The sequence below is a fragment of the Rana temporaria genome, chromosome 3 (assembly GCF_905171775.1).
Source record: "Rana temporaria chromosome 3, aRanTem1.1, whole genome shotgun sequence".
Lineage (NCBI taxonomy): Eukaryota > Metazoa > Chordata > Amphibia > Anura > Ranidae > Rana > Rana temporaria.
In genome coordinates this window covers 54,915,491-54,941,518 of record NC_053491.1, presented here as the reverse complement: position 1 = coordinate 54,941,518, position 26,028 = coordinate 54,915,491, and the positions used below count along the sequence as shown (strand labels likewise).

The 26,028-nt window shown below is 44.2% G+C and overlaps 1 protein-coding gene across 3 annotated transcripts in view; it reads left to right on the top strand.

The window, feature by feature from the left end:
* The window catches only part of HOMER2 (homer scaffold protein 2), a 304,233-nt gene that overhangs the window by 130,408 nt on the left and 147,797 nt on the right, over positions 1 to 26,028 (top strand). For all 3 annotated transcript variants that reach the window (XM_040342588.1, XM_040342589.1, XM_040342590.1), the window contains one exon: positions 14,539 to 14,670. In XM_040342588.1, the coding sequence (XP_040198522.1) occupies positions 14,539 to 14,670 (132 nt within the window). The remainder of the gene's footprint in view (positions 1 to 14,538; positions 14,671 to 26,028) is intronic.

The window sequence follows — 26,028 nt, the reverse complement described above, 5'->3', positions numbered from 1 at the left end:
AACTTGTTCTCACTGACAGCAGTCCACCTAAAGGGTACTCAAAATTCTCTGGCAGATTACTTAAGTCACCAGCCAGTGAAGCAGGACGAATGGTCCCTAAACGAAGAGGTATTTACTCAGATAACACAGAGGTGGGGTCTTCCGGAAGTAGATCTTTTTGCCTCAGAAAAGAACAGGAAAGTAACCCAGTTCTTCTCAATACATCCCAGAGACCAGGCCTTAAGGATAGACGCATTTACTAGTCCTTGGAGGTTCAACATCTGCTACGCCTTCCCCCCAGTAAGGATGATAGCAGCAGTACTCCAGAAGTTTCGGTTGGAGGAGACGGATTTGATTTTGATCGCGCCCTGCTGGCCAAAGAGGCCCTGGTTCGCAATCCTGAAGGAACTATGCATTCTTCCTCCTTTTCCCCTTCCAATCCGGAAGGATCTGATCTTGCAGGGTCCAATCCTACACCTGCAGATAGACAGACTGAGTCTAACTGCGTGGTATCTGAGGAACAGTTATTGAGAGCAGAGGGTTTCTCAGAGAAGGTAATAAACACTCTATTACAGTGCAGAAAGCCAGTTACGAGAGCAATCTATGCCAAATTCTGGAAGAGATTTTGTTCTTGGATGAAAGAACAGAAGTTAGAACATCCAGGGATTCCAGCTATTCTGGATTTTTTACAGGCTGGGGTAGATCTGGGTCTCTCCCCTAGCACCCTAAAAGTACAGGTAGCAGCCCTGAGTGTCTTCTTGCAGTGTTCCCTTCAGCAGAATTCATTTGTTAAGAGTTTTTTCAAGGCCTTATCAAGATCAAGGCCAGTAAGGGTTTCGACCTGTCCTTCTTGGGATCTTTCGTTGGTACTCAGAGCACTTTCAGGCAAACCTTTTGAACCTCTGGAGGAATCCATCCTGAAATGGGTCACACTTAAAACAATCCTCTTGGTGGCAGTGACCTCAGCCAGACGGGTGAGTGAGCTACAGGCTCTTTCAATTTTGGAGCCTTTTTTGTTAATTTTTGATGATAGGATTATTTTGAAAACAGACCCCAGTTTTCTTCCTAAGGTTGTGTCCAAGTTCCATAGGACACAGGACATTGTCCTTCCTTCTTTTTGTTCCACCTCAGACTCAGAGGGAGCACCCCAAAACTTATTAGATGTTAGGAGGTGCCTTTTAGTTTATTTAGAAGCTTCCAAAGAGTTTAGGAAGAGCGATTCCCTTTTTGTTAATTTTTCAGGTAGTAAGAAGGGACATAGAGCGTCTAAATCCTCCATTGCCAGATGGATCAGGATGGCAATAGGAAAGGCTTATGAGTTAGAGGGCCTACAAGCCCCATTTGTTAAAGCACACTCGACTAGAGCAGTTTCGAGTTCATGGGCTGAGAGGGCCGGAGCCTCACCAGAAGAGATTTGCAAGGCGGCAACGTGGTCAAGTTATACTACTTTTGCCTAGCACTATCGCCTGGACTTGATGTCTGAGAAGGATCAGGCATTTGGTAGGAGGGTCCTCCAAGCAGTAACCCCACCCTGATAAGTAAGTTTCTTGTCAATCATCTACAGGGCTGTCCTGGAAGACGAAAGGGTAAAACCGAAGTTAGGCTTACCGGTAACTCTGTTTTCAGGAGTCTTCCAGGACAGCCTGGCTTCCCACCCGGTGTTTATATTTCTAAACTGGAAATGGAAGTTTGTACTAACGATGTGTTGGTAGATTGTTTTTCAGAGCCCTTCAGGAATTCTTGGATGAACTGAGGAGAAGGCCTGGAGGACCGCCTTTTATAATTGGTGGTGATTGTGTTTCCTGTCCCGGAGGGAGGAGCTACATCTACAGGGCTGTCCTGGAAGACTCCTGAAAACAGAGTTACCGGTAAGCCTAACTTCGGTTTTTTTAATGCATAGCATACATTAGGAAAAATGGCAAAAATAGGGTACAAATGCGCAACCTTAAGTGCAAACAAAGGTGCAAGTAAGTAAACTTAATGAACTTGGGTCGTTCAGTGTAATAAAACAAAAAATACGCAGACAAAGTCCAAATAAAAAAGTGGCTGAAAACACAGCTAACTATGATCAGCGATATGTGTGAAAAGCACTCTTCGTCCAGAATCTGCAGAAATGGTGTATAGAGAGGCCGCTTACCAGATCTGATGGATCCCTATCACAGAAATCATAAAGGCTCAGCAATTCTCCACAGAACTCCACAGCAACCGACCGTTTTCTACTCTGATTCGATCCAGTCTTGCTCCACCAAAGGCATCTGGAACAGGTGCATGCGATCGTACTACGGGCAGGATTACTCCCCACGTATGGAAATCACTTCCAGCACAGGATGTATTGTAGGAGGGTATGGTAGGGGAAGAAATAAAGAGCTTCTTGGTGCAGTATATTAAAGATAAAACGTCCCTTTATTTGATATTCAGGGTACTGACATCCAAAACAAACTTTTCAAATAGTAAAACAGCTTAAACTCTGCTGTCATGCAGCAGTGGCTCGAGCCAGTCAGCTGGGGGCGTGATGACGTCAGATAGTGTTGCTCCGCCCGACGCTGCGTTTCTCCATACGATGTTTTGGATGTCAGTACCCTGAATATCCAGAGAAATCTAGAGAAAATTGAAAAGGCAATATTCTCCATTCAAAACGGACATTCTGAAGCTCCTCAGTCAGCATCCGAGAGATTTCTGTGTGCCAGTTATCTATTGTAACAGTGGTAGAGCCTAGCGCTGTCACACTACTCTCTCCCCTCCTGACCTGACTGTAAGACCCCTTTCACACTGGGGTGGTTTTCAGGCCCTTTTGCGATAAAATAGTGCCTGCAAACTGACCTGAAGCAGCGGCTGCTGTTTCTCCAGTGTGAAAGCCTGAGGGCTTTCACACTGGAGCGGTGCTCTAGCAGGACCGCTCCAAAAGTCCTGCTAGCCTCGTCTTTGGAGCGGTGTGTTTACCGCTCCTTCCCATTGAAATCAATGGTAAACCGCGACCCATTTCGGCCACTAGTAAGGGTAAAAACGCACCGATAGCGGCCGAGTACCACCGCAATTACGACGGTAAAGTGCCGCTAAAAATAGCGGCGCTTTACCGCCACCACACCTCCCGCCTCAGTGTGAAAGGGACCTTAAAGCGGAGCTCCGCTCCGCAATACTTGCCTCCCTTCAACAGTCTGGCATCCCTTGTTGCTTCCGGCATCTTCTATCAGGCGGCTTCTGGGTTGGACTGCAGCCATCTTCATTGGCTGGCGTGGGATGACGCTACTCCTGCACATGTGCAGTTGTTCAGTCATCCTGGAACACTTGTGCAGCTCAGGGTACATTCCATCGACTATGAACAGACCGGTAGGTTTCTTTTCTTACAGAAGAGACATTGCACGTTTCTTCTGCAATAAACAGCCTGACTACTCGCGTTTTTAGAAACTGAGACTGTATTTCTGCTTTACAGATGATGTCCGCTTTAGAGCCGACAACCTCCTAGCAATCGGTGGCACTGACAGCAGGGAAGGAGCCTGGTGGGGAAGCCGAGACATAGTGAGGTCTACTCTCTACTGTGACGGCAGGCAGTGGGTAGTTATGATGGCCAATGGCAAGCCTTCTATTGGCCATGGATCTGGCAAATTCTTGCTTTTTTTTTAAAGGGAAGTGGACCTGATGGGGAATGGATGTTTGTGAATCCCCATCAGGCTCCGCCCACCCAGTTTAAAAATACTCTGCTGCTTTGAAGCTTGGCTGCACTGATGGCGGGGTGTCCTTATGGGCGTTCTGGTCTCTATGCTCCTCCACCTACTGCGAGCCCCAGATTCATGTATCTACAGTAAGTGGAAAAAAGTATTTGCTCCCCTGTTGATTTTGTACATTTGCCCGCTTACAAAGAAATGATCAGTCTATAATTTTAATGATATGTTTATTTAACAGTGAGAGACAGAATAACAAAAAAAAAAATAACCAGAAAAATGCATTTCAACAGAAGTTCTAAATTGATTTGCATTTTGAGTGAACGAGTGAAATAAGTATATGACCCCTTCGCAAAACATGAAACGTGAGTACTTGGTGGCAAAACCCTTGTTGGCAATCAGAGGTCAGGGCCTTGGCTGTGTGTTTTGGGTCATTGTCATGCTGGAATACTCATCCATTACCTATTTTCAAAGCCCTGGCTGAGGGAAGCAGGTTCTCGCCCAAGATTTGATGGTACATGGCCCTATCCATTGTGCCTTTTGTTGCAGTGAAGTTGTCCTGTCCTCTTAGAAGAAAATCACCCCCCCCTCCCCAAGGGCATAATGTTTCCAACTCCATGTTTGACGGTGGGGATGGTCTTCTTTCGGTCATAGGCAGCATTCCTCCTCCTCTTCCTCCAAACACGGCGAGTTGAGTTAATGCCAAAGGGCTCTATTTTGTTCTCATCTGAGCAAAACACTTTCACCCAGTTTTCTTCCGAATCATGATCATTGAAACTCTACGAGGTGAGATCTTGCATGGAGCCCCAGACCGAGGGAGATTGACAGTTTGTGTTTCTTCCATTTGCGAATAATCACACCACTCCTGTCGCCCTCTCGCCAAGCTGCTTGGTGATGGTCTTGTAGCCCATTCCAGCGCTGTGTAGGTCTGCAATCTTGTCCGACATCCATGGACAGCTTTTTGGCCTTGGCAATAATGGAGAGATTGGAATATGATTGATTTCTTCTGTGGACAGGTGTGTGTGTGTTTTTTTTTATACAGGTAACAAGCTGAGATTAGGAGCACTCCATTTTAAGAGTGCTCCAACTTGTTGGCTGTATAGGAGACACCTGGGCGCCAGAAATCATATGTGCTTCTGCACACTGCTGTCAGTGTCACTGTTAGAGTCAATTTATTGTGTGTGTGTGTGTGTGTGCCGCCATTCTAATTTCTTGTCCTCCTGAGTCCTGTCCCTGAGCTACTTATTTACTATATCAACAATCCAATAAGAAATATGTTTTTTTTTTTTTTTTTTTTTTTTGCCTTCTTATCTACCTTAAATCATATTGCTAATTGCACATTGTATTTGTAATTTTGTAACTTTTGGAAATGCCAGTAAAAACGTGCCAGTGCATTTTGGGTGTTGAGTCAGTAAATTTCAATCTGGTAGGTTGGCAACACTGCAAAGGAGTGGCTCAAGAATAGGCACATTAAGGTCCTGGAGTGGTCTCTGATTGCCAACAGGGGTTTTCCTGCCAAGTACCAAGTCATATTTTACTCCTTAAAATGCAAATCAATTTACTGTATATACTCGAGTATAAGCCGACCCGTTTATAAGCCGAGGCACCTAATTTTACCACAAAAAACTGGGAAAGCTTTTTGACTCGAGTATAAGCCTAGGGTGGGAAATGCAGCAGCTACCGTAAGTGGAAAGAGGGTCAACAATGCTCATTTGCATCCTCGCTGTGCCCTTTTGCAGCCTCACGTACCTTGTTCTATGTTGTACCAACTTCTACCGCTCTGTTAACTTTAGACGGCGGCCGTTGCTGGGTGTATTGCGCATGCGCGAGCACGTCCTTCATTCAACGCACAATAATCTCCCATCACACACCAAGGAAAACATGGACGTGCTTGCGCATGCGCAGTACACCCGGCAACGGCTGCCGACTAGTGAGACTCAAGTATAAGCCGGGGGGGGGGGATTTTTCAGCATAAAAAATGTGCTGATAAACTTGGCTTATACTCGATTATATATGATATAACTTTTTGAAATCAGTTTTTCTGGATATTTTTGTTGCTTTGTCTCTCACTGTTAAATTAACCTACCATTACCATTGTAGACTGATCGTTTCTTTGTCACTCAGCAAATGTACAAAATCAGCAGGGGCTCAAATACTTTTTTTTTCCCCCCTCACTGTACTCACAACAGGTACATGGTTTTGTTGCCCGCACCAATATTTGTCAGGCAGAGGTATGAAGGACTTCTTCAGAGTGACTTACAGTCTTTATGAATTCCTCTACATGTACCAGAAGAGTTAAATATGTTTAGCCCAGCTCTGCAGATCTTCACTGTGTGGCCTGGCAACACACAACCTTTTGTTGTAAATAGTGCCACTGGTCCGCATGCCCACCGCATATGTGCGTCTTACTGCATACATCTGATGATGGCTGTGTCTGCCATGATTTTCAGCCCCATCCATAGAAATGAATGAGGCAAAACTATGTATACGTGCCGTGTATACACAGGGGGCTGACAACTGAAAGATACTGAGTTTTGTATTGTATTCTGAACAGTCTTATGTTGTATGCAATATACTTCTTGTTGCACCTTTTTAGCAAAGGATTGTTAGAAGATGCTGTAAAGGACAGATTCACTCAGTCAAGTTGCCCTTTAACGACTTACCCGCGCTGTAGACGAAAGACGTCCACAGCGCGGCTCTCAATTGCCAGGTGGACGCCTCTGGACGTCCTTTTATTTGCATTCAGCGGGGAAAAACTGTGCCCGATGCGCATGCGTGGCGGCCCGCGATGTCCGCCACGTACCTGCGATCGGCAGTGACAGAGCAGGGACGTGGAGCTCTGTGTGTAAACACAGAGCTTCACGTCCTGTCAGGGAGAGAGGAGACCGATGCAGTGTCCCTTGTACATAGGGACATAGATCGGTCACCTTCCCCAGTCAGTCCTCGTCCCCTCAACCCACTGTAAGAATCACTCCCAGGGGATACATTTAACCCTTTCCTCGCCCCCTAGTGTTAACCCCTTCCCTGTCAGTCACATTTATACAGTAATCGGTGCATTATTATAGCACTGTTCGCTGTGTAAATGTGAATGGTTCCAAAATAGTGTCAAAAGTGTCCGATGTGTCTGCCGCAATATCGCAGGCTTGACAAAAATCGCAGATCGCCGCCATTACTAGTAAAAAAAACAAAAAACACAAATCTATCCCCTATTTTGTAGGCGCTATAACTTTTGCGCAAACCAATCAATATACGCTTATTGCGATTTTTTTTTTTTTTTTTTTATTAACAAAAATATGTAGAAGAATACGTATCGGCCTAAACTAAGTAAAAAAAACAAAAAAAAAAAAAAACATTTTTTCCAAAGTGGGATATTATAACAAAAAGTAAAAAATATTGTGTTTTTTTTTTTTTTAAATGTGTCTTTTTGCTTTTGTTTATATCGCAAAAAATAAAAACCGCAGAGGTGATCAAATACCTCCAAAAGAAAGCTCTATGTGTGGGAAAAAAATGATAAAAATACAATTTGGGTACAGTGTAGCATGACCGCGCAATTGTCATTCAAAATGCGTCAGCGCTGAAAATTGGTCTGGGCAGGAAGGGGGTTTAAGTTCCCAGTAATGAAGTGGTTAAATTCAGTTTTGTTTATTTTTCCCTCTGTTTTGGGTCAGTGTGTTTTTCTGTTCTGGTGTCACCCTGCAATGCGTTATCCATATGTAGTTCTAAAATTCATCAGGGGAGTAGGAAGACCATTGGCCAACCTAATGGGTTTCCAGTAGCTATTTCTGCATTTGCTAAGCTCAGACCTAAAAATAATAAAAAAACAAATACTAGTTTTATAAAAAATATTTTAAATTGCTTGTTTTAAAGAATAGTCGCATATTTTCTTGTATGCATATATGGAATATGTCTTCCAGAAAGAGGAGCCTACAGAAAAGGCTTGCTTGTCTTCAGGACAGGACGTTTGGGGAAATGTTCCCAGTGGGAATACACACAGTAATACATCAGAATAACATGATACAGAGTCCAGTCCTTCCCTAATCTGTTCAGAACTAAGGCCAGTCATACAGGGTTGGAATTGAACTGTTAATGGGCAGGCTAAACGTACCAAGTTGATCGATCAACTTGGGCAAAACCAGCCTGCTGGATTCTCTTGCGATTTATTGCTAGCAGCTGCTATAGCCATTGGCGATGATCGCCGTCTTCTCCAAACAGGGACAGCTTCCCCCAAACACCTCCCCCCCTCATTGGGAACAGTCAGTTGCTCAACAGGAGGGATTCCCCTGTGTTGATGGGGGGAATTGTCCAAATTTCTTTCCTGCAACCCGTGGTTGTAGGAAAATGTTAGCACCACGTATGGCATGCCTAATACTGGCCATACAAACTTCAATAAGTGATTGATTTTCTGGTCATTCACTTCTGATATAAATCTGATTATGTCTTATTTATGATCTATAGTTGGCAACCTGTCTGATCAATATGCCACACAGGGAAGTTGATTTTGATCTATAGGTATAATAGTAATAGGAGTGGTTCTAAGGCAGAAGGTTTTCTACCTTGATGCATTTACCGTAGTTAAAATAACACCTGGGTACAGCTCACCCTCAGCATCCCCCCTTTTTTTTACTTACCTGAGCCCCATCTCAAACCGGTGATGTGCACGAGAGCAGCGTCTCTCCTGAATCTCTCTGCTCATTTGCTTATGCAGCAGCGGGAGCCATTGGCTCCTGGTGCAGTCAATTAGTCAGTGAGCCAATGAGAAGAGAGCAGGTAGTGGGGCCAAGTCACTCTCTGTGTAGAAGTGTAGCTCAGGAGCTAGCCTGCTGGAGTACTATTGCTATTGGGGACACTCGGCAGGGGCCAGGACCACTGAAGGGGACCCAAAAAGAAGGGGATCAGGGCTACTCTGTGCAAAACTAGTGCACAGAGCAGACAAGTATAACATGCATTTTTTTTTTTTTTTTTTTTTTAATATACCTTTAGCATCACTTTAGGATAGGATCAAACCTTGCAATCATAAGGTCTTGGTTGTAGCTCTGTCTCCACTTTGTAATCTCATTTGATCAATATACGATTGCATTGGTGAACAAAGTATCAAAGTATCAAAGTATCTTGGTGCTGCAGATTTGATGCAAAACAAGCAATCATTTTTGGGCTGATTTGACTCTGAGCAAATCTGATCGAAATCCATCAGAAGGGATGCTATGGCTATTTAATTATCTATGGATTTGATCAAAATGCAGTTGGATCAAATAATAAAATTGAATTGCATGTGCCCACCATAAGAGAAATAAGTGTTTGGGTTCCCCCTTAGCCTGTCATTGAACTAAATTCCTGTTACACGTGTGATGACAGCTACTTTTGACATCTAACCTGCATGTTGGTTTTGGAACAGCAAATCACCTGTTCACTTCAACATGCATTGGAAGAAATAACTTGTCATTTGAACAATAGCAGCTTTCAGCTTCCCAGACAGGTCTGTAATTTGAATATTTAGCCCAGCACTTGTATACTGGGAATGGGCACGCTTGTACATCATGTACCAAGTGTATGGAGGAAATATAACGGGTGGTTCACCCTTATTAACAACTTTCTATCATTAAATTAGGCATAGTAGCGCGAGCTACAGTATGCCTGTATTTATTTTTTTAGCCCGGTACTCACTGTGCAATCGTAGAGAGAAGATTCCGACTCCCCGCGGGGAATGGGCGTTCCTATCCAGAGGCAGCATGATTGACGGCCGGCTTTGGCACGTCACGCTTCCCGAAGATAGCCAGAGTAGGTCTCGGCTCTTCACGGCGCCTGCGCACAGACTATGCGCAGGCGCCGTGAAGCGCCAAGTCCTATTTCGGCTATTTCCGGAGAAGCGTGACGTGCCAGAGCCGGCCGTCAATCACCTTCCCTCTCCATAGGAACGCCCATTCCCCGCGGGAAGTCGGAATCTTCTCTCTACGATTGCAGAGTGAGTACCGGGCTAAAAAAATAAAGACAGGCATACTGTAGCTCGCGCTACTATGCCTCATTTTATGCTAGAGGAAAAAAAAAAACATTTTTTATTAATAGGGTGAACCCCCGCTTTAACCTTGAGCTCTCTGATCAACATTTGCTTCACATTCATAATTTTCCATTTCATCCCTCCAGAAACTATCTGTGAGATTAACGATTAACAGCTTTATTTTAAGAAGGTCAGATAAATGAACAAACAATAAAAAAATACACTACTGTGGAAAAGTTGTAGGAGAGGTGCGAAAAAATGCTGTACATCGGGAATGCTTTCAGGAATAGAAGTGTTAATAGTTTATTTTGATCAATTAACAAAATGGAAAGTAAATGAACGGAAGAGAAATCCACATCAATATTTGGTGTGATCACCCCTTGCCTTCAAAACTAACAATTCTTCTAGGTACACTCAGGCCCGGATTTACTCCCTTTGCCGCCCCAAGGCCGGGTCCTTCAATGCCGCCCCCGCCTGCGCAGTACAGGAGGGACATTATCCGCCGGGGGACTTTTTCGGCAGGACACTGAGAAGCGGGAGGGGGTGCTGCTGCCGAATATGACATTGAGAACCATCTCACCTCCTCTTCCCTCTGTTTTCTCTCCTCTCACCATCCGTGACATGACCTGGGGGGACTCCCGAAATAAAATTGTCCTCTCCTCTCAGCTGCAATGCCGCCCCTGAACCCACTGCCACCCCGAGGCCTGGCCTTGTTGGCCTTGTCTGGAATCCGGCCCTGGGTACACTTGCACATAGTTTTTGAAGGAACTCGGCAGGTAGCAAACCTCTTGAAGAACAAACCACAGATCTTCTGTAGATGTAGCCTTCCTCAAATCTGTTAAATCCCAAACACACTCGATGTTGAGATCAGGGCTCTGTGGGGTCCAAACCATCCTTTCCGGGGCTCCTTGTTCTTCTTTATACTAAAGATAGTTCTTGAGGACATTGGGGGTTATTTACTAAAGTCAAATCCACTTTTCACTTGAAATTGCACTGAACGTGCACTTGGAAGTTCAGTTGCTGTAGAACCGAGGGGGACATGCAAGGAAAAAAAAAATGTTTTTATCTTGCACATGATTGGATAATAAAATCAGCAGATCTTCCCCTCATTTCAGTTCTACCCCTCGGATTTACAGCGACTGCACTTCCAAGTGCAATTTCAAGTGCACTTTGCACTTGTAGTGCAAAGGGGATTTACCGTTCGTAAATAACCCCCATTGTTTGTATGTTTGGGGTCATGTTTGTATGTCCTACTGCGGAATAAATTTTGGAGCCAATCACACGCCTCCCTGGTGGCATAGCATGATGGGTAAGTATCTGCCTGTATTTCTCAGCATTGAGAACACCATTAATTCTGAGCAAATCTCCATTTGCAAAAATGTTGCAGGGAACCTTCACCATGCCTTCCTGTTGTCTGCAGACACTCATTATTGTACCGCTCTCCAGCTTTCAAAGAACAAACTGCCTCCTGCTACAGCCACAACCCCCTGGTTTCTATGTTTTTGTGCATAGTTGAGTTGCTTAGCCTTGTTTCCATGTCAGAGCCATGGCATTTGTGGCCTCAATTCTTCCATGGAGACCACTTCTGGCCAGACTTCTCCAAACAGATAAATGCACCCAAGTCCCACTGGTTTCCACCAGTTCGGTGCTGATGACACTACTGGATATCTTCAGATGCCGAAGGGAAATAAGAGGTGTCTTATTTGTTGTATTAAAGTGATTGTAACGTCTTGTTTTTTTTTTTTTTTCTATAAAAATTACAAACATGTTATACTCATCTGCCCTGTGCAGTGGATTTGCCCAGAGCCGCCCAGATCATATTCTTTTCAGGTACCTCGTCTGTGATCCTGGCCCCTCCCTCCCAGTGTCCCCACAAAAAGCAGCTTGCTATGGGGGCACCCGAGCCAAGTCGCAGCTCCCTGTGTCCATTCAGACACAGAGCCACGGCCCCTCCCCACCCCCCTCTCTTTCCTGATTGGCTCCTACTGCTGTCAAAGTCAGTTAGCCAATTATGCCGCTTCTGTGTCTCAGCCAATCAGAAGGGAATGTCTCGGATGGCCGTGACACTTGTGGACCTCGCTGGACAGAGGGATCTCGGGTAAATATCAGGGGGGCTGCTGCACACAGAAGGCCTTTTATAGAATTCATTAAGATTAAAAAAAAAAACTTCTGACGTTACAAACCCTTCAATCACTTTTACTACCGCCCGCCTTCAATTGACGGCGGGACAATAATGCTCTAGTTCTGGGAGGACGTCATATGACGTCCTCCTCGCCTTGCCGATCCACTAGGGGGCGCGTGCCCGGCGGCCGCGATGTCGCCCAGGCACCCGCGATTGCCCAGTAACTGAGCAGGACCGTGGATCTCTGTGTGTAAACAGAGATCCACGTCCTGTCAGGGAGAGCAGACCGATGGTGTGTCCCTTGTACATAGGGACACCGATTAGTCACCTCCTCCAGTCAGTCCCCTCCCCCTACAGTTAGAATCACTCACTAGGGTACACATTTAACCCCTTGATCACCCCCTAGTGGTTAACCTCTTCCCTGCCAGTCACATTTACACAGTAATCCTTGCATATTTATAGCACTATTCGCTGTATAAATGTGAATGGTCCCAAAATAGTGTCCGATATGTCCACCGCAGTATCGCAGTCAAGATAAAAACGACTGATCACCGCTATTACTAGTAAAAAAAATTAAATAAAAATGCTATAAATCTATCCCCTATTTTGTAGCCGCTATAACTTTTGCGCAAACCAATCAATATAAGCTTATTGCGTTTTTTTTTTTTTTTTTTTTACCAAAAATATGTAGAAGAATACGTATCTGCCAAAACTGAGGATTTTTTTTTATATTTTTGGGGATATTTATTATAGCAAAAAGTAAACAATATTGCTTTTTATTTTTTTTTTAAATTGTCGCTCTTCTTTTTGTTTATAGAGAGAGAAATAAAAACCGCAGAAGTGATCAAATACCACCAAAAGAAAGCTCTATTTGTGGGGAAAAATTATTAAAATTTAATTTGGGTAAAGTGTTGCATGACTGCGCAATTGTCATTCAAAGTGTGAGAGCGCTGAAAGCTGAATAATGGCTTGGACAGGAAGGGGGTGAAAGTGCCCTGTATTGAGGTGGTTAAACTTCCTTGGCCTTTACGGCCCTCAACATTGCAGATTTCTTTGTGCTTTTTCAAAAGCGCTTGAACAGCACACCATGAAACCCCAGTCTGTTTTGAAAAAACTTTGCCTGGGAGAAGACCTTGCTGATGCAGTATAACTACCTTGTGTGCTCAGTCTTGACATGGTGTATGACCTGTGACATGAAACTGTATTCCACAACCTCACCTTAGTAGCAGAGTTTGGGTGTTCTAATCCGATGGATTTATTCGTCGGATATCCGATGAAGCTGACTTTCATCAGTCTTGCCTACACACCATCAGTCAAAAATCCGACCGTGTCCAACGCAGTGATGTAAAACACTACGACGTGCTGAGAAAAATGAAGTAAAATTCTTCCAAGCATGCGTCAACTTGATTCTGAGCATGTGTAGATTTTTGACCAATGGACTTCCCCACAGACTATCGTTTTTTTTTTCTATCGTTTTTTTATCCATAGGAAAAATTTAAAACTGGTTCTATTTTTTTTCACCGACGGGGGGGGGGGGGGAAACGATGGGGCCCACACACGATTGGTTCGTCCGGTAAAAACGGTCCATCGGTCTGTTTTCATCAGACAAACCGATCGTGTGTACAGGGCTTAAGAACTGATTCTGGTTTCAAGCCAAAGAGTAGTCACAGCAAATATAGATTTTGATTTTGATTTTTCTTCTGTTCGCTCACTTTGCATTTTGTAAATTGATAAAAATTAACAATTAAAAGATTTCAAAGCGTTCTTACTTTATAGCCTTTCTTTACACCTGCCTTAAATTTTTTTTGCACAGTACCGATATTTTTTTTTTTTTTTACATTTTATTTCTTTGGTGATGGCACAATTCTGTTTGAATACCATGTTATAATACACACACACTTCGTACATCTGTGCATACTAATTGGAAAAACCAGTCGATCTGATATAAATGTTTGTGTGCTAACTCAGATATGCAGTTCCTCAGTTTAGTTCTGTTGTAGAAAATGTTCTAAGGGCTCTTTCACTCGGGAGGCCCGTTCAGGTCCGCCTGTCAGTTTTTTTAGGCGGACCTGAACGGGCGCTCCCGTGCTCCTCTATGGAGCCGCGGATGTCAGCGGTGACATCCGATCCGCCAAAGTGTGACGGAGGAAAAACCTACTTTTTCATCCGTCTGGCGGATCGGGTGAACACGGACATACGGTCCGTGTTCATCCGATCCTCCCCATAGGGGAGAGCGGAGAAAAGACAGGGCGGTCCCTGCACAGTGTGTGGGGACCGCCCCCTCTCATCTGCCGGCTCCGTGTGAAAGGGGCCTAAGTCAGTGCTGGTCAACCTGAAATTCTTAGAGGGTCTCAAATGTGACTCCAAACACTTCCAGAGGGCCGAACAGCAGCAGTGTGTTTTTATGCATTGTGGAACCTTGTGTCAAGCTAGACAGTATATTCAGAATGAATGGACTGTAACAACCTCAGCGCCTGAACATTTCTTGCTGCATTTTTTGCAACGTACCATATCCCATTGAAGAGAAAGTTGGAGTCATGATTGGTGCCAGTGGCTGCAATGCAACCCCCAGCATTGGTGCAGTGGCAGTACTATTAAACCCCAACCCCAGCATTAATGGTTAGTGATAGTGCCATTAAAATCCTAAATCTGGAGATTACTGATTAGTGAACTGCAGTTAGGTCTGGAATAAAAACTGGTAATGATTTTTTTTGAAGTTCTAAACTGGACTGGACTTTTACATAAAACAATCAAATAATTTCTTTCTCTCCTTTTTATCTCTACAGGTAATAATAAACAGCACAATCACACCCAACATGACTTTTACAAAGACATCACAGAAGTTTGGCCAGTGGGCAGACAGCAGAGCGAATACGGTTTTTGGACTGGGGTTTGGATCAGAGCAACATCTTTCGAAAGTAAGTAAAGTACATTGGTGTTTTGAAGCTGCATTAAACCCAAAAGCAAACTATTATATTGAAGCTTATCGATTCCTAGATGTGATGGCTGCATTGGTTTTCTTTTTTAGGCTTTCTTTCTTCTTTTTTTTATCTGATGATCCAGCCAGTAGGTCTAGGAGAGAATTTTTTGGGCTAGTAAAGGTGATACTTTGTCATTGATTGCCCTTAGGTAAGCTTTGACCTTGGAGCTGCACATTAAGGTAGAAAAACATTTTCACAATGATCACACAGACACCTTCAGAGAGGTCTGGGACCCCTGGAAACTCTACCTTTCAGGTATCCAGGAGGATAATTAAGTGGCTGACCCTGTGGGATGGAAGCCTTCATGACCCCTAAGCTCTTAACTGCTTTTCCCACATCCATCCCCCTCTTCACTACTAATGTTTTCGACACCTTTTGTAATTCTCTCCTTTTCTGTATTCTCATGTGCTGTGCACTTTATAATTCTGTGGTTCATTCTTGAAAGGGAAAATGGCCTCCTAAATCCCGTCCTCCATCACCCAACTCCATCTACATAGAGATATACAGAATATACAATTCCCCCTTGTGAAGCTTTAATTTACGCATGCAAATAATAGCGAATGGAACCACATTGTTACTCATTGCATAAATTGTTCTTCTCTTGTACTTAGAAAACAAATCAATAAAAAAGATTAGAATGGAATATAGGTGCACAGGAGGGGTGCAGCCAGCAATCAACACTGCTAGGAAGTGTTGAATTGAGTTACTCTGGCCCAAAATTCAATCTTCCTGGTGTACAGGAGAGAAGAACATCTAAAGATGTATGCAGCCACTGCCTGCTCAGTACTGTTATGCTGAATTCAGATCTTTCCTTGTGCCGTTTCATGTGTATTTGTGTCCATTACCCTTGCATGTTGACATGCACGGACATTGGCCCAGATTCAAGAAGGTTACACAGCGCAATTGCTTACTTGCCCCGGCGTTACGAATGCTCATGATTCAGGAACATCGTAACGCCAAGGCTCTTATGCCACGCATATCGTAGGCTGCATTCTTGCGATGGCCGCTAGGGGGCGCTCCCATTGTGCTCAGTGTATAGTATGCAAATTGCATACTAACACCGATTCACAATGTTGCGTGAGCCCTGCGTACGCAATTTACGTCGTTTCCGTACGGCGTGTTTAGCGTAAGGCTGCCCCTTCTAATAGCAGGGGCAGCCAATGCTAAAGTATACCCGTCGTTCCCGCGTCGCAACGTTCGAATTTTACGTAATTTGCGTAAGTGATTCGTGAATGGCGCTGGACGCCATTCACGTTCACTTTGAAGCAAATGACGTCCTTGCGACGTCATTTGCCGCAATGCACGTCGGGAAAGTTTCCCGACGGAGCATGCGCTCTACGCTCGGCGCGGGAGCACGCCTAATTTAAATGATTCCCGCCCCCTACGGGATCATTTACATTAGGCGCCCTTACGCAGGGCAAGTTTACACAGCGCACACGCAATTTACGGAGCTACTGCTCCGTGAATCGCGGGTAGCGCAGTAAATTTGCCCTGCGCCTCCGCAAATAAGGGGCAAATCTACCTGAATCCGGGCCACTGTGATCAGTAGGCGCTATAACATGCATATCAACAAAAAAGAAAAGTAACACAGGTCACAGCAACACACAGGTGTGAACTAGAACAATAAGACTGTTGCGGAACTATCCCTTCTACTGACGGCAACAATGGGGCACTGTCCCCCCTACTGATTCCAACAATGGGGCAGTATTTCTCTTCTGACCATAACTGTTGGCTGCTTGGCCTGCGTGTCCTTCAGAGAATGCATTCCATTTTTTCAATGTATGTACAGCATTCTCTGCATTGACAAGGCAGAGATTGTGACATCACTGTGTTCTCTCCACACCTCATCCAATCGAGGAACACATTGGGAAAATGCAAAGCATTCTCTGAATGACGCCTGTGCAGAGCTGATTTCCAGCTTCTAGAGGGATGGGACAATTTGAGGTAAATGTATATAAAAATATCCATAGCTTGCTTCTTTAACCTCTTGGACCTGACTGCATGCAAAGATGCAGCTTCTCAGTGGATGGGCCTTGGCACCAAGTTGCCGTATATTTGAGTGTAGTAGTTCACATACAGCTGTGCTGAGAGCATGCATGCTCCTGGCACAGTTACCGGTGGCTAACGTAAAGTTTCTGATTGCTGCTTGCGGCACTGTTTCTGCCTTAACTGGGCTCTCTCAAGCGATCGGGGTGCCCAGCAAGGATGCAACCACCTTTTTTGCATTCACTGAGAAGAGTGGTAGAAACCAAAATTCCTGCTCCTCTACTGTGATGTCAGAAACCGGAAGTGATAAGGATTTCATCGCTCCCGGTTTTGGTACTTTGTTTACTGGCTTGTTACCAGCCAGTGAAGCAGCCAATCGGACTAATCTATGTCTATGGGCTGCTTTGGAGGACAGAGGAGAGGTCTAGGGTCTAATAGAGCCCAGATCTCTCCATAAAGAGGACTTGTCACAGCCCATGGTATCACAAGGGGTGTTGTTCATCCCTTGTGATAGCAATAATGTTGAATGAATGAAAACTTATATAGCGCAGCACATGCGAACTTAATCGCCTCTGGGCGATGTTGATCAAAAAAAATTAAAGGTACGTGTTATATATTTTTTAAATAAAAAATACAGACATAACCCGGTTTACATACCCTCACTTTACATACACTCATGAGTATGGACACATTGGCGTCTATGGGACATTTTGGTCAGCTTGACATGGCACTGCTTCTGTTTTTTAACATTGGTGTCTATGGGAAAGCTTGGTCAGCTTGACATGGCACTGCTCCTGAACCATAAGTTAAAGGGACACCAAACTTGGGGAGCACTGAGAGGGAACCCAAGACTACAACATATCTAATTTTGTGGTCGGCCAGCTTGCCTAAGTAAACTACCATGTTGTAGTCCTGGGTCCCCAAGTTTGGTGTTCCTGTCACTTATGGTTTTGGCGCAGTGCCATGTCAATTTAACCAGGATTTCCCATAGACGCCAATGTTAAATGTTAAAAATTGGGAGCAGTGCCATGTCAATCTGACCAATATTTCCCATAGAGCTAGCGTATTTGCATGCATTGAGAAGTGAAAATATGGAATTGCTTCACTTGAAGTACATTTTCATTTTACATACATGCTCTGGTCCCATTGTGTACTTAAAAGTGGGGTATGGCTGTGATAATAAAATTAAAATGCCCCCAGGTGAATGTGTACATCAGTCCCATTGTAAAAGATGCAACATCCACCATTTTATTCTCCAGGGCCTCAAAAATATGTTTGGTGCGTTTAAGTAGTTTTCTAGCAAAAAATACTATTTTTTTTTGTAGGAGAATTGACCCAGACTGGAAGTGGTTTAGCCAGCCCATTTACTTGAATAGACTGCATCATGCATCACAATGGACAAAAAAAACATGCAGTATGTTTTCTCAGCAGATGCACCTGGAAGGTGCATTGGGGTGCCCTTCAGAATGAATGGCGCCGCAGCTCACCTATGTACATAATGCACATTACTGTGCTTTGAGGCAATGTTTGCAGTAATACAGGACATTGGTGGGAATGTGCCATGGTAAGACAGGCGTAGCATAACAAATAATTTGACACCAACAAATGTAAGAACATGATATAAACCCAGGTGTATTATTTGTGTTTATTCTGTAAATGCTCCACTCTTCCTTTTCTATTATGTATCTTATGTGCTCATAAAAAAGGCATCTCATCTCTTAATCATTTTCAAGTTGTAATTTGCAGAACCTGTAATCAGGCGCATCTTTTCTTTTATGTTTTTGTTTTGTTTTTGTACAATTACATTTAAATAATAAAAATTTAACTAGGACAGAGGGGACAACGTATGAAATACAAGCTGTAAAAGAAGGAAAAAGGCACCTAAAATAGTCTGGGTGGATTATGACGACTGCGGTTTGGAAATAACACAGCAAGTAATTCCCATAGCAACCTCCTACTTGACAGAACATCTCACATACGTCCTCCTACATTCATTAGAAGCAGCTTGTCTTATTTTTTCCCAGATACTTTCTACGGGTTTATGGCATGTGTTGTGTTCCGTTTCCTCATCTGCACTCAGCTTTTTTTCCTCCATTGTAAAAATTAAGTTCCATTTAGAAAATTATTAAAGACATATACAAATGTACCCAGACTCTCTTACCTACTTTGTGTGATGTAACAGTCCACAGAGGAAGGTCTCTAACACTTGACCACCTAAGGACCGCCTAACGCCCATATACGTTGGCAGAATGGCACGGCTGGGCACAATCGCGTACCTGTACGTGATTGTTAAATACACAGCCGTGGGTCGTGGGCGCGCGCCCGTGACCCGGTCCGAAGCTCCGCGGCTGCGGGACCCACAGACCCGATCGCCGCCGGAGTTCCGCGATCGGTCCCCGGAGCTGAAGAACGGGGAGAGATGTGTGTAAACACACCTTCCCTGTTCCTTGTTGTGGCGCTGTCATTGATCGTCTGTTCCCTGATATAGGGAAAGGCGATCAATGACCTCACACGTCCAGCCCCGCCCCCCTACAGTTAGAAACACATATGAGGTCACACTTAACCCCTTCAGCGCCCCCTAGTGGTTAACTCCCAAACTGCAATTGTCATTTTCACAGTAAAAATGACAATGGTCCAGAGGTCAAGTCCTGGGGAAAAAAGTGTGGGAACTCCTACCCAAGATCCACTCCCCCACCAAAAAAAAACAAAAACTGATACACTAATATGCATAATTACTAAACCGCATGTTGTGGAGGTCTGATGCGAGTTATCGCGGGATATAGAAAGAACTTTAAGCAAGTTCTTTCTAAATCCCGCGATAACTTGCGGCAGACCTCCGCAATGTCTCCTGGGAACAATGACAAAAGCTCCCAGGAGACATTGCGGCATCCCCGCACACTACCCGATGAATCCATATACAGGAAGCGGCCAGTAACATAAAGGATTACTAAAGTTCGCCTGCCCCTGACAGTGACTCGAGCTGGGCATCGCCGCTTAGTGAAGGATTGGTTTGGCTGCTCTCGGCTGCTCTAGTCCTGCAAAGGGAACTGCGTTCCTGCTGTGAAAAAAGTGCAGGGACTCCGTTCCCATGCGTTACCGCAGGACTTGAGCCCTGCAATGGTCCCAAAAATGTGTCATAATTGTCCAATGTGTCCGCCATAATGTCGCAATCACGAAAAAAATCGCTGATCACCGCCATTAGTAGTAAAAAAATAAAAATATTAATAAAAATGCAATAAAACTATCCCTTATTTTGTAAACGCTATAAATTTTGCGCAAACCAATTGATGATTTTTTTTTTGTTAACCAAAAATAGTTAGAATACGTATCGGCCTAAACTGAGGAGAAAAAAAATGTTTATGTATTTTTGGGGGATATTTATTATAGCAAAAAGTAAAAAATATTGCATTTTTTTCAAAATTGTCACTCTATTTTTGTTTATAGCGCAAAAAATAAAAACCGCAGTGGTGATCAAATACCACCAAAAGAAAGCTCTATTTGTGGGAAAACAAAGACGCCAATTTTGTTCTTGAGGCACGACCGCGCAATTGTCAGTTAAAGCGACGCAGTGCCGAATCGCAAAAAGGGGACTGGTCCTTTACCTGCATTTTGGTCCGGGTGTTAAGTGGTTTGCCACTTAAGACCCGGACCTTTAGGCAGGTAAAGGACCTGGCCACATTATGGCGGACACATTCGACAATTTTGACACATTTTTGGGACCATTGTCATTTTCACAGCAAAAAATGCATTAAAAATGCATTGTTTACTGTGAAAATGACAATTGCTGTTAGGAGTTAACCTCTAGGGGGCGCTGAAGGGGTTAAGTGTGACCTCATTTGTGTTTCTAACTGTAGGGGGACGGGGCTGGACGTGTGACGTCATTGATCGTGTTTCCCTATATCAGGGAACACACGATCAATGACAGCGCCACAGTGAAGAACGGGGAAGCTGTGTTTACACACAGCTCTCCCCGTTCTTCAGCTCCGGGGACCGATTGCGGGACTCCAGCGGCGATCGGGTCCTGTGGTCACGGAGCTTCGGACCGGGCCGCGGGCACACGCCCACAGCCGGGCACTTAAAGAGGACGTACAGGTACGTGCTTGTGCCCAGCCGTGCCATTCTGCCAACGTATATCTGCAGGAGGCGGTCCTTAAGAGGTTAAAGGGTAACTCCACAAAAAATAGCAAATAAAGAAAAAATAATATAGCGTATACAATTGCGACACAAGCCATATTGTAATTGAATGTTATTAAAAATGACCTTTCCTTTTCAATCTGCAGCTGTAATTTTGTGTAAAATGCAATTCAATATGGCCACCTGGAGGTGTTCTGTACACAGAATGCCCCCCAGAAACATAATTTTCTGGCCATGATTGGCTCACTGATTTTTCCAGAAGTCTGTCACTTCATTAATAAGTGTTGATATTCCCACTTCTGGTAAGTGGCTTCAAGATTCATTTTATTGGATGGGAGAGGATCAGACCTCACCAGGATCATGGCAAGGTATTGTAGAAGGCCAGAGATGGTTAGAGGGCTTGGGAGATATCCTAGTAAACCTATAGTCATCTTAATGGGTTCCTTACATATAGAGCATCCGATCCATCCTGCCCAAGATTTATTTTTGGCCCTTACCCTTATTTCCAATCAGATAAACCTGTCTACTTTCTTGCTTCTTTCTCCTGTGTACACTGAGAACAATACAAGTATGACTTTACTAGCTGTTAAAACACCTAATTGGTGCTCCAATGATGTGTGTTCTGCTATTGTTGGTTGATTTTAACATTGGTTCTGGGCATGCGTATTTGTACTTTGTACAAAAGTCCGATGGCTTGCTGTACACATGGTCTGACTAGGCACTATCGGACTTTTGTTGCCGAAAAGTTTGTCCATTTGCAGAGCAAACTTTTGTCCGATGAAAACCGAAAAAGTTTGTCCGATGGAGCGTACACACAGTCGGATTTTTTGGAAAACTTGCTGATTTTGAAGTTTGTTGGCAAAAAGTCAGACCGTGTGTATGGGCCTTTAGAAATTAATGCATGATAGAACACAGAGAGTGATTGGTTGTAGGCATGTGGTCCAGACACAAGTTTTTTTCATTTTAACTTTACATTTTTTTTTTTTTTAGAATTGCTTTTTATAAAGAAATAAATGTTTTACCGTATACAACTTTTGGACCTCTTTGTACCAGGTGGATAATTACTTTGATACAGTTATGTTTGGTATAGGCTGGCGTCCTTTATTCTCAGGTCTCATAATAATTCCGCTATGCCCCCCCCCCCCTAATGTATTTTACTCCAATACACGTTTTCTTTAAAGCTGAACTCCAAGTTTGTAATGTTCTATTTATCTGTAAAAAAAAAAAGAAGCTGTACTCCCGGTATAATCTTCAGCTTGGCACAATGCAAGTATGTTTATCCCGTACCTGAAGTGCCACTGAGGAACCTGACAATCACTTTACTAGCCATCGCTTTCTTAACCACTTAAGCCCCGGACCAATATGCTGCCTAAAGACCCAAGGGGTTTTTACAGTTCGGGACTGCGTCGCTTTAACAGACAATTGCGCGGTCGTGCGACGTGGCTCCCAAACAAAATTGCCGTCCTTTTTTCCCCACAAATAGAGCTTTCTTTTGGTGGTATTTTATCACCTCTGCGGTTTTTATTTTTTGCGCTATAAACAAAAATAGAGCGAAAATTTTGAAAAAAATGCAATATTTTTTACTTTTTGCTATAATAAATATCCCTCAAAAATATATATAAAAAATTTTTTTCCCTCTGTTTAGGCCGATACGTATTCTTCTACCTATTTTTGGTAAAAAAAATCGCAATAATCGTTTATCGGTTGGTTTGCGCAACATTTATAGCGTTTACAAAATAGGGGATAGTTTTATTTCATTTTTATTTTTTTTACTACTAATGGCGGCGATCAGCGATTTTTTTCGTGACTGCGACATTATGGCGGACACTTCGGACAATTTTGACACATTTTTGGGACCATTGTCATTTTCACAGCAAAAAATGCATTTAAATTGCATTCTTTATTGTGAAAATGACAGTTGCAGTTTGGGAGTTAAGCACAGGGGGCGCTGTAACATTTAGTGTTCACTTAGTGTGTGTTTACTACTGTAGGGGGGTGTGGCTGTAGGACTGACATCATCGATCGAGTCTCCCTAATAAAAGGGATCACTCGATCGATGCGCCGCCATAGTGAAGCACGGGGAAGCCGTGTTTACATACGGCTCTCCCCGTTCTTCAGCTCCGGGGAGCGATCGCGACGGAGCGGCTATAAACGAATGGCCGCGCCGTCGTCCCGGATCGCTCCCCGAGGCTTACCCACCGCCGCATTTGGCGGGGGGGGAGTGTCCCGAACGGACCCCCCACCCACGTCAAGCAGAGGACGTACGGGTACGTACATGTGCCTGTCCGTGCCATTCTGCTGACGTATATCTACATGAGGAGGTCGGCAAGTGGTTAAAGAAGGCCGCAGTCTTCAAGGTCCTGTGCTTTTGGCTTTTGCAAACTCAGTACAGGGGGTGATTGGTTGAGATTGTGACCTCCTCACCTCATCCAATCGGAGAACATCTTGTATTGATTGAAAAACAATTACAAGGTGTTCTGTAAATGGTGGCAGTGCCAAACAAGTGACCGCCTGTGGTCACTCTGCAGAAAAGAAGCCACGTGGTACATGACCCAGATGTTTACAGCTATTACTATAATGGCGCCCACTGCTACAATGGTTGTCGGCTTCATCCACAGTCCCTCAGTTATGAGATATGCATACTTATATTGAGCCAAGTTGCAATTGGAGATTCCCCCGAAATTTCGGCGGCCAAGACATATCAGCCAAAAAAAAAAAGTTTTTTTATATATAATTGTATTATATTTGACTTTTTATTTAATATCATGAATTGAAATGAATGCGAATTTATTGACAGTAATTATCGGCACCTTTAGCGCAAGAAAAGCTCAAGAAAAATGCCACCTTAAAATTCTATGCATGTCTTCACAATGGTCCGTTGCGCTTCCGTTATGGTGTTAAAAATCTTGCTTGCTGCATTTTTGGTCAGTAAAAAAAAAACGCACCAAAAAAATACACCTTCCTGTTGAAATGCATTGAAAATGCAGTAAGAATGCACGTGTAACGTTTTTAATGCAGCTGTTGAATTTACTGACCTACGAAACACACCATAAGCATGGTACAATTGTAAAATTGGTGCAAAATCGCGTTCGTCTCTGGCGCCATTATCGGCACCTTTTTTTCTATCGGCAAAATGCAGAAAACATTTTTTTTTTGTTAAAACTGACGTTTTTGGTTTCAGCCAAGTGCATCCTAAATTTTTGGTTTCGGCACCGAAATTTCCATTCGGTGCTCCTCTAGTTGCAATACATATCTGCATTTTGGCTTTAAAGAGAACCTGTCACTAAGCTGTCTTATAAGCCTCTACTAAAAAGTCTGCTATTTCCTGACTTGCAGACTTCTTCTTCCAGGACAGTCCATTCACTTACAGTGATGCTGAAATAGGTCCATTTGTAAATGGCTGCTTTAATCACATGTGTCCGACAGATTTCTTTTATTATTTTACAGCTCTTGTCACGGAGGTTCGGAATGTTTTTGGTATTCCGTGGTGCTCTGTATAGTAAATATGAAGCTATTTGCTCACAATCTTCTGCCTCTCATCTGGTCACCATTTCTTTCCTCTGTTGTCTGCTGTCATTGTGCTCTTCTCTTTGCTGCGAGTTCTTAGTGCTGAATGTTTTGAAGCAAGAGAAGAAAATTCTATCAGAGTATGACCCACATTTCTCGTATTGTTCCTCATTATTGCAGCTGCAGGGAATCATTATTCCCAAATAGGCTCCACAGAGCTGAAAATGAATACACAAGTGTCTTTTCTGTAAGCTTTCTCAGGTATGAAGACCGCAGGCTGGAGGAAGATCTATTCGCCATTTAAGCTTAGAGGACTATTAGCAGTGCTGCAAAGTACCCCCCAGATCGCACTTCACATCTTACCCTTTCCTTAAGTTATTTTTCTCAAGAATTACAGCATTCTCATGTGTAATCTACAATGAGACAGTAATCTTGATTTACCAACTCTTAGGGGTTGATTTACTAAAGGCAAATGGGCTGTTCACTTTGCAAAGGAATTTGCACTTTTCCCTTAAAGAGGCTGTATACTGCTGGCCTTTTTTTTCCCTGCAAGGTAAAGTCATAATGTGCTAGTATGCATTGCATACTAGTACATTATGTGAAGCTTGCCTTAGAACAAAGCTGTTGGATGATGAGGTCGGCACAACTTCCCCACATTTACCAAGTTGAAGAGGAATTAAATTTACTTTCCTGACTTTTACCTATAGGTAAGCTTTTTATAAGGCTGACCTATAGGTAGTTCCTCTCCAAGCCGTTCCTCTCCAAGCCGTTCCTCTCCAAGCCGTTCCTCACCAAGCCGTTCCTCACCAAGCCGTTCCTCTCCAAGCCGTTCCTCACCAAGCCGTTCCTCTCCAAGTCGATCCTCACCAAGTCGTTCCTCACCAAGTCGTTCCTCTCCAAGTCGTTCCTCTCCAAGTCGTTCCTCACCAAGCCGTTCCTCTCCAAGCCGTTCCTCACCAAGCCGTTCCTCTCCAAGTCGTTCCTCACCAAGTCGTTCCTCACCAAGTCGTTCCTCACCAAGTCGTTCCTCTCCAAGCCGTTCCTCACCAAGCCGTTCCTCTCCAAGCCGTTCCTCTCCAAGCCGTTCCTCTCCAAGCCGTTCCTCACCAAGTCGTTCCTCTCCAAGCCGTTCCTCACCAAGCCGTTCCTCTCCAAGCCGTTCCTCTCCAAGCCGTTCCTCACCAAGCCGTTCCTCTCCAAGTCGTTCCTCTCCAAGTCGTTCCTCTCCAAGCCGTTCCTCACCAAGCCGTTCCTCTCCAAGCCGTTCCTCACCAAGCCGTTCCTCACCAAGCCGTTCCTCACCAAGCCGTTCCTCACCAAGCCGTTCCTCTCCAAGCCGTTCCTCACCAAGCCGTTCCTCACCAAGCCGTTCCTCACCAAGCCGTTCCTCACCAAGCCGTTCCTCACCAAGCCGTTCCTCACCAAGCCGTTCCTCACCAAGCCGTTCCTCACCAAGCCGTTCCTCACCAAGCCGTTCCTCACCAAGCCGTTCCGCACCAAGCCGTTCCTCACCAAGTCGTTTCTCACCAAGTCGTTCCTCACCAAGTCGTTCCTCACCAAGTCGTTCCTCACCAAGTCGTTCCTCACCAAGTCGTTCCTCACCAAGTCGTTCCTCACCAAGTCGTTCCTCACCAAGTCGTTCCTCACCAAGCCGTTCCTCTCCAAGCC